This window comes from Aristolochia californica, unplaced genomic scaffold (assembly GCF_029961685.1).
Source record: "Aristolochia californica isolate CCGP_79_NKW_82.1479 unplaced genomic scaffold, dmAriCali1.0.hap1 SCAF_2, whole genome shotgun sequence".
Taxonomy (NCBI): Eukaryota; Viridiplantae; Streptophyta; class Magnoliopsida; order Piperales; family Aristolochiaceae; genus Aristolochia; species Aristolochia californica.
In genome coordinates this window covers 41,501,493-41,515,052 of record NW_027181881.1, presented here as the reverse complement: position 1 = coordinate 41,515,052, position 13,560 = coordinate 41,501,493, and the positions used below count along the sequence as shown (strand labels likewise).

At 35.0% G+C, this 13,560-nt stretch overlaps 1 protein-coding gene across 1 annotated transcript; it reads right to left on the bottom strand.

Moving 5' to 3' along the window:
- Positions 1-5,386: 5,386 nt before the first annotated feature.
- Positions 5,387-6,479, bottom strand: LOC137955076 (senescence-specific cysteine protease SAG39-like). Its single transcript, XM_068801947.1, has 2 exons — positions 6,056-6,479; positions 5,387-5,979 (listed from the first exon to the last, which is right to left on the bottom strand). The coding sequence occupies exons 1-2, from the start codon at positions 6,477-6,479 to the stop codon at positions 5,387-5,389; spliced, it is 1,017 nt and encodes a 338-aa protein (XP_068658048.1).
- Between the last annotated feature and the right edge of the window lie 7,081 nt (positions 6,480-13,560).

Genomic DNA, 13,560 nt, shown 5'->3' with positions numbered 1-13,560 from the left:
TACCGAGATGAGAAAAAAATGAAAAATCAAGTAACTGGTAGCATTATCTCCATAGTCTACTTTTCATGTTGTAATCACAAAACATAAAAAATTATTCAAAAGTAGATAACTTTTTTATTTTTCTTAACACCGTGAAGAGCCCGAACACAATCACCCCCACAAATCAAAACTTGAATTATATTTGGTGCCATGGAAAAACGATATGGGTCTATTACTCTACCACCAGACTAAAGGTAAAATCTGAAGCTATTGTAGATATGGGAATTAATGAGATGTCTGCTCCCATCTTAGATAATACCCAAAATTTCAAATTATTCACTTTCCACCATTCTACAACATCAAAATCATATTGTGAAGTTTTCTCACAAATATACATTTCTTTTTCCAAAACGATTTTCCAATTCTGATAGTGGCGAATTCACTACTTCCACTTGTTTCACATAAGTCATTAACTTTGACCAACCTGACCTCGATGAAGACTGTGACCTACAACTTGTGGAAAGTCTTGTAGAGCTAATACTTGAAGCAATCCCTTCATTACTTATCTCCACATTATATATGGATAGATATTCATCATAAATCTCATATAAGGTCCATTGAACTAAGTTTATATTTATTGTATCTTCCTCCTCATAATAAATCTCAGAAAAAAACATATTTTGATCAATCTTAATTTGACACTTGTATCCAAAATTGAAGCAACAACAATCAACAAATTGCATTCACCCCAGTACTTCTCAAAATTTTATTTCATTCTACTAACCATTGTCTTAATGAAAATTCAAACCTTCTTTTACCCTATATCCCTCATTAAGGTACAAATTAGAAGTAGTGTAGTCACTCCCTGAAATTATATTAGTGACTACGTTTAAAACTTCTAGAATCTCACACACCATTTCAACCTTTTTCCATTCATGAAGACTTGGCAGACAATCATAAGTTGGTCCTCTATCTTGAAATCTAGGAAATGCATCTTTGAATTTTAATGCAAAAGATAACATGTCATAAGTGGAGTCCCAATGAGTTGGACAATAAATAACCAACCTTTTTGTACCTAGTTGTAGTTGTTGCACAATTTCAGAAAAAGTGCGAAGTCTAGCCTTAGACAAATTTATGAATTTGACACTCTCACGCACATTCTCAATGATATCCTTAATTTGGAAAAGACCATCTTGGACTAATAAGTTCAGAATATGAGCACAACTACGCACATGAAATAACTTTCCTCCACAAACCAATCTCCTATTTCTTGAAAAATCATCTTTCGAAACTCTCAGACAAACATTATTATATGCATCCAACTAAGATATTAAATAATTTATTTTTTATTTCTCAATCTTTCAAACACTTGTAAATAGCATATGCTATGTTAACACCACAACGAGGAAGAGGAAGATGCACAAAACTCAAGACTCATTTTTGTAACTTCCAATTACCATCAATAAAAAGTCATGTAATAACCATGTATTCAATCTTTTGATTTTGGGACTTCCTAAGATCCGTGGTAAGACTAATCTTGTTAATCTCATTTAATAAAGTTTTCGATTTCTTTTTCTATGCCTCGTACACCTCCTTACACTCCTTCTTAATGGTCTTACGAGGTATTTTTCATAATTCACATTTGTCATTTTCATTAAAAAATTAAATCTCTCCTCTTCTACTATCATGAATGGATGCTCATGCATAAGAATACAATGAGCAATGAGTGCTCTCATTCCAACTTAATCATATTTGCCTCCTAAATCCATAAAAGGAAGGCTAGATGGACTTTGATTAACATTAGACCCCACTGATAAAAAAAACTTATGGTTTTTTGTTTTCTCATTGAAAGTTTTCTTTTACGACAACATTTCAAATGTCAACTCATATTTGTGTTCACTCCTCTACAAATAATACTTAAATTGGTTTTACAATGAACACATTGAGCCCTTTTTGTACCATCTATAAGTGAAACTTCTTTGAATTCAGACCACACATGAGACTTTTTCTTTGTCATTTTGAACTTTGGAGAGAGTCACCTTCTTCTGAATTTAGGGTATCTTCATCTAGGCTCACTTCTGTTACATTCGTAATTCTAGGTGGATATGACTCTGGTGGAGTTGAGTCATTATTTATGGCCACACTAGAACTGGTGTTAACTACTGATGTCAATTGAGTAGGAGGTGCTGACATTCTTACTTCTATAAAAAAAAATTAAAAATTGAAAACATAAAGAAGAAAAACAATCCAAACAACAAAGATAAATCCAAAAAAGAACAAGTGAATTCTAAAAGGGTTGCTCCGACCAAGAAAGAAAAGGGCCAGCACCTTTTTAAATCATGTCTATCTGAGAAGCTTTTTCGCGTCTCTCTCCTCGAGGTATTGTTTGAGTCTTGGTTAAAACTTAGACATGAGAGAAATTCTTCCTCAGTGAGAGCTTTTAATAAGGTAGATGTGCATACCCTTCTCCTTACATAATATTAATTTACATAAAATCAGGCCAAACAGTTTGACCCCAAATCTAATGCACTACTAAGTATGTGACAAGCTCTCACATCAACTCAAAGCTTCGTGTTAAAGGCAAAAAACAACTTTACCATTCCAAAGTTGCGGTTTAAGTTGCACATTAACAAGTAATTTTAGGAATGGGACGATTTTAGTAATAGAAAATACTCATTGACAACCAGCTATTATCTAACAGTCTAATTAAGAAATGACTACGTATAAAGGAGGGTGTTACTACAGAGACACACTCAAATATCAACAATTTTCTCGAGTACTCGGTCAAATCTCTGAGAGGGATTAGAGCAACCTTTCATCCAACTAACAATAATGGCTGAATCTCCTTTAATAACAAAGGGGGAGTGGAAATTTTGGCCCCATGAAGAAGAAACCCCTCCCACAGTAGACTTACTTGGAAGGAGATTGCGACATGGGCGACAAAAAATATGTAAAAATAAATAAAATTTAATATAAAAATAGAGAAAATGATAATAAAGATCATATTAACCACTCATTGCCATTGGAGAGTCGGACTCGAAGATGTCGCACACCAATTTCTTCACAGTCGGAAATGGAGAATGGGGAAATTTTTGAACGGAGGGCTATTTCTCCCTTTCGCCGTTTCTCCTTTTCGCCAATCATGTAGAAATTTAGGTTTTTGAACATCTAGTTGATTGGAGAAGACTTACCTGTCTATTCCGTGGCTTCCTTTGGCAACATCCAGATCCGGCAAAGCAAGGAAGGAACTGTAGAAGTTCAAGATCATGGTGGCTGAAATAGGAAACGATTCTGAATACCTGGATGCTATCAAGAGAAAATCGCATTCTAGATATTTTGAATCACCTATTTCTCCAAGATATGCTCGAAATCGAAAACCTTCATATCTTGGAAATGAATATAGGAGAGATTTTGCCGTTCATCCTGAGTTCTGACTGGAGATGGGGAGGTTTCGTTCCGACTGGGGTGGAGAGGAAAGGTTCCGGTCATTCGGCGTCCTTTGATCCCGAGTCCCGATCTCGTTTAAGTAAACGAGCCGGTTCGCAAGCTCGTGAATTGAATCGAGCCTCGTTCGGTTACTGCTCGTTTACTTAAACGAGTCAAAAACCCGTTCTCGAATTCAATTTGAGATCAGGTTATTTCGAATCGAATGAGCCAAAACCGAGCCGAGCTGAGCTCGCGCTATTTGTGAATCGGCTCGGTTTGATACCACCCATAGGTAGAAAGCCCACTCGTCGTATACCTATAGCAAAATCATTTTTTTGTTACGAAATATATTTTTAATATTTTATTTCCCTGTACACATATTAATGAATTCATACACATATTTCTTAAAATTTGAATGAAAAAATGAATTTTTTCTGTTAAATGAAACCTATTAGTGATCAAATTTAAATTTCACCAACGAGCAACTCATATTTTTTAGGCATGGAAATTTGATAGCCAAATTAAAACCCTGATGATGGTCAGCATCATCAACTTTGATCAATGATCCAAATCAAAGGAACTCAATCAATAGTTAACTGATGGACAAAGTTGAAGCTCCTAACGGTCAAAGGAGGTTTGGTTGAACAATTCATCAATTTCAGAAAATCATTTGGTCAAAATCTAGATCACTTATCGAGATCAAAACCCAATTGATGATCAAGATGAAGTTGATGATGCCGAGCCACTACCAAAATTAAATTAGAGGAAAATGCCACTTAAGTGTCACACAAGCAAGGGCGTAGGCACATAAGAAACAGGTTATACCACTAGGAGCTTCACATTATATAACATGGTCTACATCATCCTACACATGGTAGAAAACTTGACTTCGTCATCTCATATTGCAAACTCAAGGAGTGAAGACTTGACTTCGTCCGTGTCACAATCTCGTGGAGTGAAGACCACATGTCGCAATCTCACCAACAGAAGACTTAGAAAACATAGATAGAAGGAAAGAAAGGTGGGGTGGTTCAACGGTACCTCGCCCCTCTATAAATAGTGAGTTTCCTCTAACTTAAGAAGAATCTCTAAGAGGAAGAAGAAATCCTATACGTCCAGTCGTTGGAGCATTGATACACTACTAAACTTTTGCTCAATAAAACATCCAGAAGCGAAAAGAAAGAAAAAAAAGAAAAAAAATTAATCTCCAGAAAAAAAAGGTTCTATTAACAACAAAATTATTTTCACCAAAAAAAAGTATTTTTATGGCTGAAATTAGACTGATGGAAATCTTTCGCTAAAAGGGCCAGAATTTATAATTTGTTACAAAAACTATTTTTTTTCTAACAAATATTTTCTCACCGCTATTAGTATGAGCCACATACCTTAGGTAGAAATTTTTTTCCTCTAAAAAAAAAAGAAATAATTAGCAACAAAATTCACATTTTTGCTAAAAAAATGTAGCCTATTAGCTACAAAAATATTTTCCCAACTAAAGTTTGATATTTTATTTTTCAAACACATTTCTTAATATTTGGTGGAAATTTTCAAATTTCTTCGAGAAAATAACTCTATTAGCAGCAAAAACAATCACCAGAAAATAACTCATATTTTTTTTCATAAATATATTTTTAATATTTTGCGCTATAATTAAATTTCATAGGCAAATGTAGCTTATTAGTGGCGAAAAAATATCGAGAAATAACTTGTATTTTTGGTCTGTTTCATCAACATATTTCTTAGTATTTAACCAAAAAATGAACTAAGAGAGGGAAGGATTGGATCAACTGTGAGCTCCAAAGCGTCCAAATCCTCAAAGGGAGTCTTTCGTTCACGATTTTTCAGAGTACAGGAACATAAGAGAAGGTATAGAACATGATTGCATTTCTGCGTGGAACATAACAAACCTGAGACTTATATAAAACAAACTGAAGCGGGTATAAGAGGGCAACATAAAAGCGAAATATTACATTTTCCTCTTCTAAGCTGTTGGATAGGAGGCATCCATGGCAATCCCACATAGACCCTCTTTGGCATCGACATTCCTCTGCATCCTAATATATCCCTCTTCTCCCCAACTTGAGCCCCATGAGTTCTTCACTAACCAATACATGGTTCCATCACTCGTAGTCCCATAACCAACCACTGTGACCCCGTGGTCTAGACTCGTCCCACATGGACCAGTAAAGACACCGCCGGAATAAAGCTGGAACGGAGATCCACCAGCATCAATGGCAACGGAGACTGGCTGCTTAGCAGCCGCTTTCAGCAGAGCACTCTCACTATTCGCAGGCACATCCTCAAAACCACTGATCTTGGCGGCAGACGATGCCTCCTTCTTGGAGTTGCATTTGCCATCGACCCCCTCGTAGGGGTAAGTAGTTTCAGTTGCAAGTCCACCGTTGTGAAGAATGAACTTGAAGGCATCGTCCATGAGACCGCCGTTACAACCTTGGTCCACACCTCTGGTATCACAGTCCACTAATTCCTGCTCCGATAGAGAAACCAGTTTACCTGTGCTGAGCTTGGTTGCTCCTTCCATTGCTGCAACAGCCGAGAACGCCCAGCAGCATCCTGTTTGGAAAATTTAGTAAGATGTGAACGAGTAGGTAACAACTATACCTTCACTTGCAAACAAAGAGTAGCTTACCGCATTGGCCTTGGTCCTTGACGGGTGTGACCGCACCTTTCTTCCTCCAGTCTACTGTAGATGGCACTGCCGTCACATTTTCGTACCTGAAGAGCGACGAACTTGTATCTCTTAAGGAAGGCCTGAACCCGTTACGAGACGCCCTGAATTCTTCGTTCGTGAGGTCTGCAAATTCATTCACGCTGAGCCTGTAAGTGTTACCACCATCGCTGTTGAATGCTTCTACCAACTGCACATTTTCAGCAAATATCTTAAATCGTCTCTCCTTTTCGGCAGTGTCCTTGTATACTCGCCCATATTTAGCAATCCATTCTTCGTGCCTCTTCACCATGGATGCTTCAGGCAATGTGCGAGACAGGCCTGGGGAAACCCAGACCACCAAAATTAGGAAAGCTACGAGGGCATAGAGCTTTGTTGGTGCCATCGCCGACTACTCCTGCTGTTTAGGTTGGATTAGAAGGTGGGATTATGTCCTCTGCTGCTGCTACAACTCCCTAAAAGAGACGTTTATATAGATTCTCTGTAGCCTTATTATTTGATTGTTGTTTTGGCCTGGATTTGAAGAGGAAGACTAACGTGCCGGAGCAACTGTATTAATTTGAACGTCTATGCATGTCATATTTAATTTTTTACATCAACCACCCAACATGTCGTGAACGATGCTTCACCGTCTTCCCTCTCTTCTACACTGCTTGTCCACAATAGAATCAGCTTCACTTATTATCCGAACGTGTTCAGTGTGTTGGGTGCATGGACATGATTTGCCGAGTGAACCCATGGTACGCGCGAGGTGACTCAGTTTTCCAAGCAATTGCATCGGTGTCCGACTTTCCGGGGTCAGAACCCCCACACCCACAGAATCAGTTGGGCCAGGATTGGTGTCGGATTAGTTCCTGGTTCGGGATCCGATTCCATGATCCAGCTCACTGGATGTAGGTAAAAATGGAGGGGGCATCGAGTCGAGTCGAGCTGAGCTCGAACCTGCATATGTTCGAGATAAACTTATTTAAATATTTCAAACTCGAGCTTGAGCCGAACCCAACCTCAAGCCTAAAATTTTAATCGAACTCGAACTCAATAATTTCAACCGAACGAATTCGAGGTCCAACCTACATTTAAAACTTTGTATAAAATACATGTCTATTAAACTGTGTATAAAATTATGCATAAATTTACTAAAATTGGGCATGACCTCTACATAAAATTGGACATAACCTCTGTACATAAACCCAATATAAATTTGTCTATACGCTATGCATAAAATTCTTCAAAAAAAAAAAAAAAAAAAAAAAAACTGCATAATATTATGCATAAAATTTATTCAATAATCAAACACAAAATTGCCAACTACAATATCAATATCAATTTACAATCACCCAAAAAAAAAAAAACTATAAATCCAGTATAAATTTATAAACTATAGCTATTTCTCTTCGTGCCAGAAAATAATATACTGAGTCCCCATTTGCATGAGCAAAATCTCCACCTATGACAAAACCAAAAGAATAAAACTTATTATTGTCTGATGAAAAAAATTCTTCCACTACTAATTACTTAATGTAGTCAAATATATTAAAATTACCGAGATGAGAAAAAAATGAAAAATCAAGTAACTGGTAGCATTATCTCCATAGTCTACTTTTCATGTTGTAATCACAAAACATAAAAAATTATTCAAAAGTAGATAACTTTTTTATTTTTCTTAACACCGTGAAGAGCCCGAACACAATCACCCCCACAAATCAAAACTTGAATTATATTTGGTGCCATGGAAAAACGATATGGGTCTATTACTCTACCACCAGACTAAAGGTAAAATCTGAAGCTATTGTAGATATGGGAATTAATGAGATGTCTGCTCCCATCTTAGATAATACCCAAAATTTCAAATTATTCACTTTCCACCATTCTACAACATCAAAATCATATTGTGAAGTTTTCTCACAAATATACATTTCTTTTTCCAAAACGATTTTCCAATTCTGATAGTGGCGAATTCACTACTTCCACTTGTTTCACATAAGTCATTAACTTTGACCAACCTGACCTTGATGAAGACTGTGACCTACAACTTGTGGAAAGTCTTGTAGAGCTAATACTTGAAGCAATCCCTTCATTACTTATCTCCACATTATATATGGATAGATATTCATCATAAATCTCATATAAGGTCCATTGAACTAAGTTTATATTTATTGTATCTTCCTCCTCATAATAAATCTCAGAAAAAAACATATTTTGATCAATCTTAATTTGACACTTGTATCCAAAATTGAAGCAACAACAATCAACAAATTGCATTCACCCCAGTACTTCTCAAAATTTTATTTCATTCTACTAACCATTGTCTTAATGAAAATTCAAACCTTCTTTTACCCTATATCCCTCATTAAGGTACAAATTAGAAGTAGTGTAGTCACTCCCTGAAATTATATTAGTGACTACGTTTAAAACTTCTAGAATCTCACACACCATTTCAACCTTTTTCCATTCATGAAGACTTGGCAGACAATCATAAGTTGGTCCTCTATCTTGAAATCTAGGAAATGCATCTTTGAATTTTAATGCAAAAGATAACATGTCATAAGTGGAGTCCCAATGAGTTGGACAATAAATAACCAACATTTTTGTACCTAGTTGTAGTTGTTGCACAATTTCAGAAAAAGTGCGAAGTCTAGCCTTAGACAAATTTATGAATTTGACACTCTCACGCACATTCTCAATGATATCCTTAATTTGGAAAAGACCATCTTGGACTAATAAGTTCAGAATATGAGCACAACTACGCACATGAAATAACTTTCCTCCACAAACCAATCTCCTATTTCTTGAAAAATCATCTTTCGAAACTCTCAGACAAACATTATTATATGCATCCAACTAAGATATTAAATAATTTATTTTTTATTTCTCAATCTTTCAAACACTTGTAAATAGCATATGCTATGTTAACACCACAACGAGGAAGAGGAAGATGCACAAAACTCAAGACTCATTTTTGTAACTTCCAATTACCATCAATAAAAAGTCATGTAATAACCATGTATTCAATCTTTTGATTTTGGGACTTCCTAAGATCCGTGGTAAGACTAATCTTGTTAATCTCATTTAATAAAGTTTTCGATTTCTTTTTCTATGCCTCGTACACCTCCTTACACTCCTTCTTAATGGTCTTACGAGGTATTTTTCATAATTCACATTTGTCATTTTCATTAAAAAATTAAATCTCTCCTCTTCTACTATCATGAATGGATGCTCATGCATAAGAATACAATGAGCAATGAGTGCTCTCATTCCAACTTAATCATATTTGCCTCCTAAATCCATAAAAGGAAGGCTAGATGGACTTTGATTAACATTAGACCCCACTGATAAAAAAAACTTATGGTTTTTTGTTTTCTCATTGAAAGTTTTCTTTTACGACAACATTTCAAATGTCAACTCATATTTGTGTTCACTCCTCTACAAATAATACTTAAATTGGTTTTACAATGAACACATTGAGCCCTTTTTGTACCATCTATAAGTGAAACTTCTTTGAATTCAGACCACACATGAGACTTTTTCTTTGTCATTTTGAACTTTGGAGAGAGTCACCTTCTTCTGAATTTAGGGTATCTTCATCTAGGCTCACTTCTGTTACATTCGTAATTCTAGGTGGATATGACTCTGGTGGAGTTGAGTCATTATTTATGGCCACACTAGAACTGGTGTTAACTACTGATGTCAATTGAGTAGGAGGTGCTGACATTCTTACTTCTATAAAAAAAAATTAAAAATTGAAAACATAAAGAAGAAAAACAATCCAAACAACAAAGATAAATCCAAAAAAGAACAAGTGAATTCTAAAAGGGTTGCTCCGACCAAGAAAGAAAAGGGCCAGCACCTTTTTAAATCATGTCTATCTGAGAAGCTTTTTCGCGTCTCTCTCCTCGAGGTATTGTTTGAGTCTTGAGTCTACAACACCCTCTCTGGCAGAAACTCGCATCGGCCGAGCTTCCGTGCACTCTGGGAGAAACTCGCATCGGCCGAGCTTCCGTGCACTTGCAATCACACAAGTTGAATCACGGAAAGTGAGCTCCGATGTCCCGCAATAGCTCTCTGGCGGTAACTCGCACCAAATTCTAGTATGTTGTCATCGAGATTATCTTATCTTCCAATTATCCTCTTCACATTGCCGACACCCAAATTTTGTTGATAGTCATTCTTTCTTCTATCAATGTCCTTCAAACTACCCGTCGATGACGCATCCCTCACCGCCCCGCATGTCATTGGCCCAACCCTAACATCCATCATTCTGTAGCCATCGATCAGTCCCCACAGAAGCATCGTCGTTGTTGTAGAAAAAGTTCACTAGCCACCAATCACTGGAATTGAGCCTCCGGGAGTTGCCCGCATTGGTCTCCCCTTCTTCCTCCTTCACACCTTCTTTGTTTCGACCTTCTGATTAATCAAAGGAAAGGGAACCTATACACGTGCGAACAGTGGTTTACACGTGCGATTTTCACACATGCTACAAAAGTTTAAAAAAAATTATCGTAGTCAATGATTGCTTGCTTACTGTTTCTCAATTCCAGCTCACTACCTATTCAATTAAATCAATCATTATGTCCACTTCAAACGAAGCTCCAAATGCTTCAGTGCACCCAACAGTGCTCATCACCAATGAGTTTCACCTCGTTACCATCATTATTTCTGCACAAACTCCACTCAAACTCACCTCTTCCAACTATCTCTCATGGAAGCTTCAGTTTGAAACTCCTTTCATCGAGTATGATCTTCTTGGGTACAGTGATGGCTCCAAACCCTATCCATCAAAAACCCTCGCCGCAAATCTCTCTCCAAATTCATTCATCTCCCTATTGGCTCAAATTCTTCCTTACACCTCTCTCCCTTTTTATTTTCTTTCTCTCTCTTGGTTTTTTCTCCCCTCTCTTCCAAAAGCTAGACTTCCTCTTTTCTCTCCTTCCCTTGAGATCTCTTGTGTTAATGTATTGGCCCTAGAAATCAACAGTTATTTTAGGTTCAGTTGCTACGAGACAAGATTGGCCTCTCCAACTGTGGCCTATCTTGAGGGGTCATAATAAGGGATTACCTTCCCTTCAGTTTAAGAGTTAAGATTTCTTATCTCCCTTCGATTTAGGAGATAAAATATTTGATGATTGTATTCATACATTCTGTTATAAATTGTATATAAGTACCACTCTTAATTAATGCAAAGGTGTGGTTCGATTCAACATCTCATAGAAAGTCCACTCCTCATCGTATACATTTAGCAAGAGCATTTTTTTGTTACGAAATATATTTTTAATATTTTTATTTCCTTTTAAAATAAAACTAATATAAATAATATAAAAAAATTCTTTAAATGGCACTGATTAAAAGTTTAAAATGAATGAAATATTGAAATAAATAAAAATTATATTATATTAATAATATTGTTAAATCAATTGTACTTCACACGTGTATACTTTACAATAAAATGAAAAATATAAAATGGTCATGGCCGTTAAAATGATGAGCTATTGTTCCCTTTGAGCAAGTGGGGGTATATGTGAGTTTACTATCGATATGTGCAAACATTATCCTCGTTTTTTTTTGCAAAAAGTGCCTAGTTATTAGTATATATCCTTACCTGCAAAAAAAATTACCAAGATTAATTTATATTCATCAGTTTATTCTTTACACATATTTTTTTAATATTTGAAGGAAATTTTGAAATTTTTTTGATAAATAAAAACTATTAGTGATAAAATTTAAATTTCACCGACAAATATCTTATTTTTTTGTAAGCATGAAAATTTGATCGTCAAATTAAAACACTGATGATGGTTTGGATCATCGACATTGATCAATGATCCAAATCAAAAGAACTCAATCAATAGTTAATTGATGAACAAAGTTGAAGCGCCCGATGGTCACCTTTGTAACATCTACTTCATTGTTTAGAATAGTTATTTCATCTTATTTATATAAATTACCGATTTTTTTGTATGTATAGATACTTGATCAAAGCCTTCCACATCGTAGTCTTCTACATCACAATTGTCACATAAGCAAGGGCATGGCCTTTATATAAGTCTTATTGTTCAAAAAGCCATTAAGAAAAAAGGAGGGATAGGCTAGAGATCACAATTACATCGAGTTATAAATGCCCAGTAGACTTACTCAATAACGATTTCATCAACTTCATAGGAGTACTTTTTAGGATCAATATGCTGAAGAAGAAGGTAAAATTCAGGTACTTCAAAGATGGGATTCCTCCAACATGTTTGACATGATTAAGGTAGCAATATTTTTTTTTATATTGATTTATTATTATTATTTTTGTTACTAATAGTTTTATATCTTTATGGTGGGCTTTTTTATCTGTTTTACGTAGGAAAATTTTGATTTTGATTGTTGTAGTGACGAGTTTGTTGGACACGTCTAGACATTACCTAACCGAGGGCCACTTGTTCAAGGATTACTATTCTAATTATGCATTTTTTGGTTTATCATTGTTGAAAGATGTAATTCATGTATAGTGGCAATGATGTAAAATATTTTTATTTTTTGTCCATTTTTTCTCCCCTCTTAGGGTAAAAGGGCATTGATATAATTTTTAAGACATACAATGCTATAAATATATGTTGAAGGAGAGGATTAGGACTTAACCAAATTCTCCTTCCCTCATTCTCTCACACTCTCTAGGCCGACACCTCTTCTTTTCACTCTCTTCTTTCTCCTTCCACTCGTGCTCCTCTTCCTTTCACTCTCTTCTTTCTCCTTCCACTCGTGCTCCTCTTCCTTCTCTGTCCCTCTTGTTATTCTCTTCTCTACAAACTTCATGGGATCCTAAATCTAACTGTCACGATAGTATATCTTCTTCTGGTGATTTTAGTACAACTTTATTTCCACCCACCTGTCCTTTATAGCATACTATTTTTTCAATATTCTTTTTATATTTTTATGTACATTATTATATATTTAGTTCTATAAATAAATATTGAATTATTTTTTTTCAATTTGTAATTTTATTTTCTTTAAAAATTTTAAACAGATATATAAAAATAAAATAAAACTTTAATTTAGACTAAATTAGCATGGACAATAAAATTTATGACAAATATTTTCTAAATAAATAAATAAATATTTATTAGAAATTTTATTTTTGAAAAATAATTATTTTAGAATTTAGGGAAAACATTTATTTTATATTTTAAAAAACTGAAAATATTTGTTTATGAATTATTAATTTTATAAAAAATTAAAAATATTACTAGTGAAAGTTTTAGAAAAAAATTGTCAAAATAATTGAGAAATAAAATATTTATCGATGAAGATTTTTCGCCAATTTTTTTAAAATAAAAAATATTTTTTGGTGAAATTTTTACAAGAAATTTTTTTCTCAACTACAAAAGCTAATTATTTTCTCAACTACTCAATCTAAATCAATCCAAAACAGACATTCTTCAGAATTTTCAACAAAACCTACTCTATTGCCTTCTTCAACTGAGTCAAGG

What these genes read in the sequence shown, in the direction of transcription:
- LOC137955076 (XM_068801947.1), bottom strand. Translation starts at nt 6,479, where the DNA reads ATGGCACCAACAAAGCTCTATGCCCTCGTAGCTTTCCTAATTTTGGTG. An exon ending in CAAGGACCAAGGCCAATGCG is followed by an intron (nt 5,980 to 6,055) that starts GTAAGCTACTCT and finishes TTTTCCAAACAG; the next exon opens with GATGCTGCTGGGCGTTCTCG.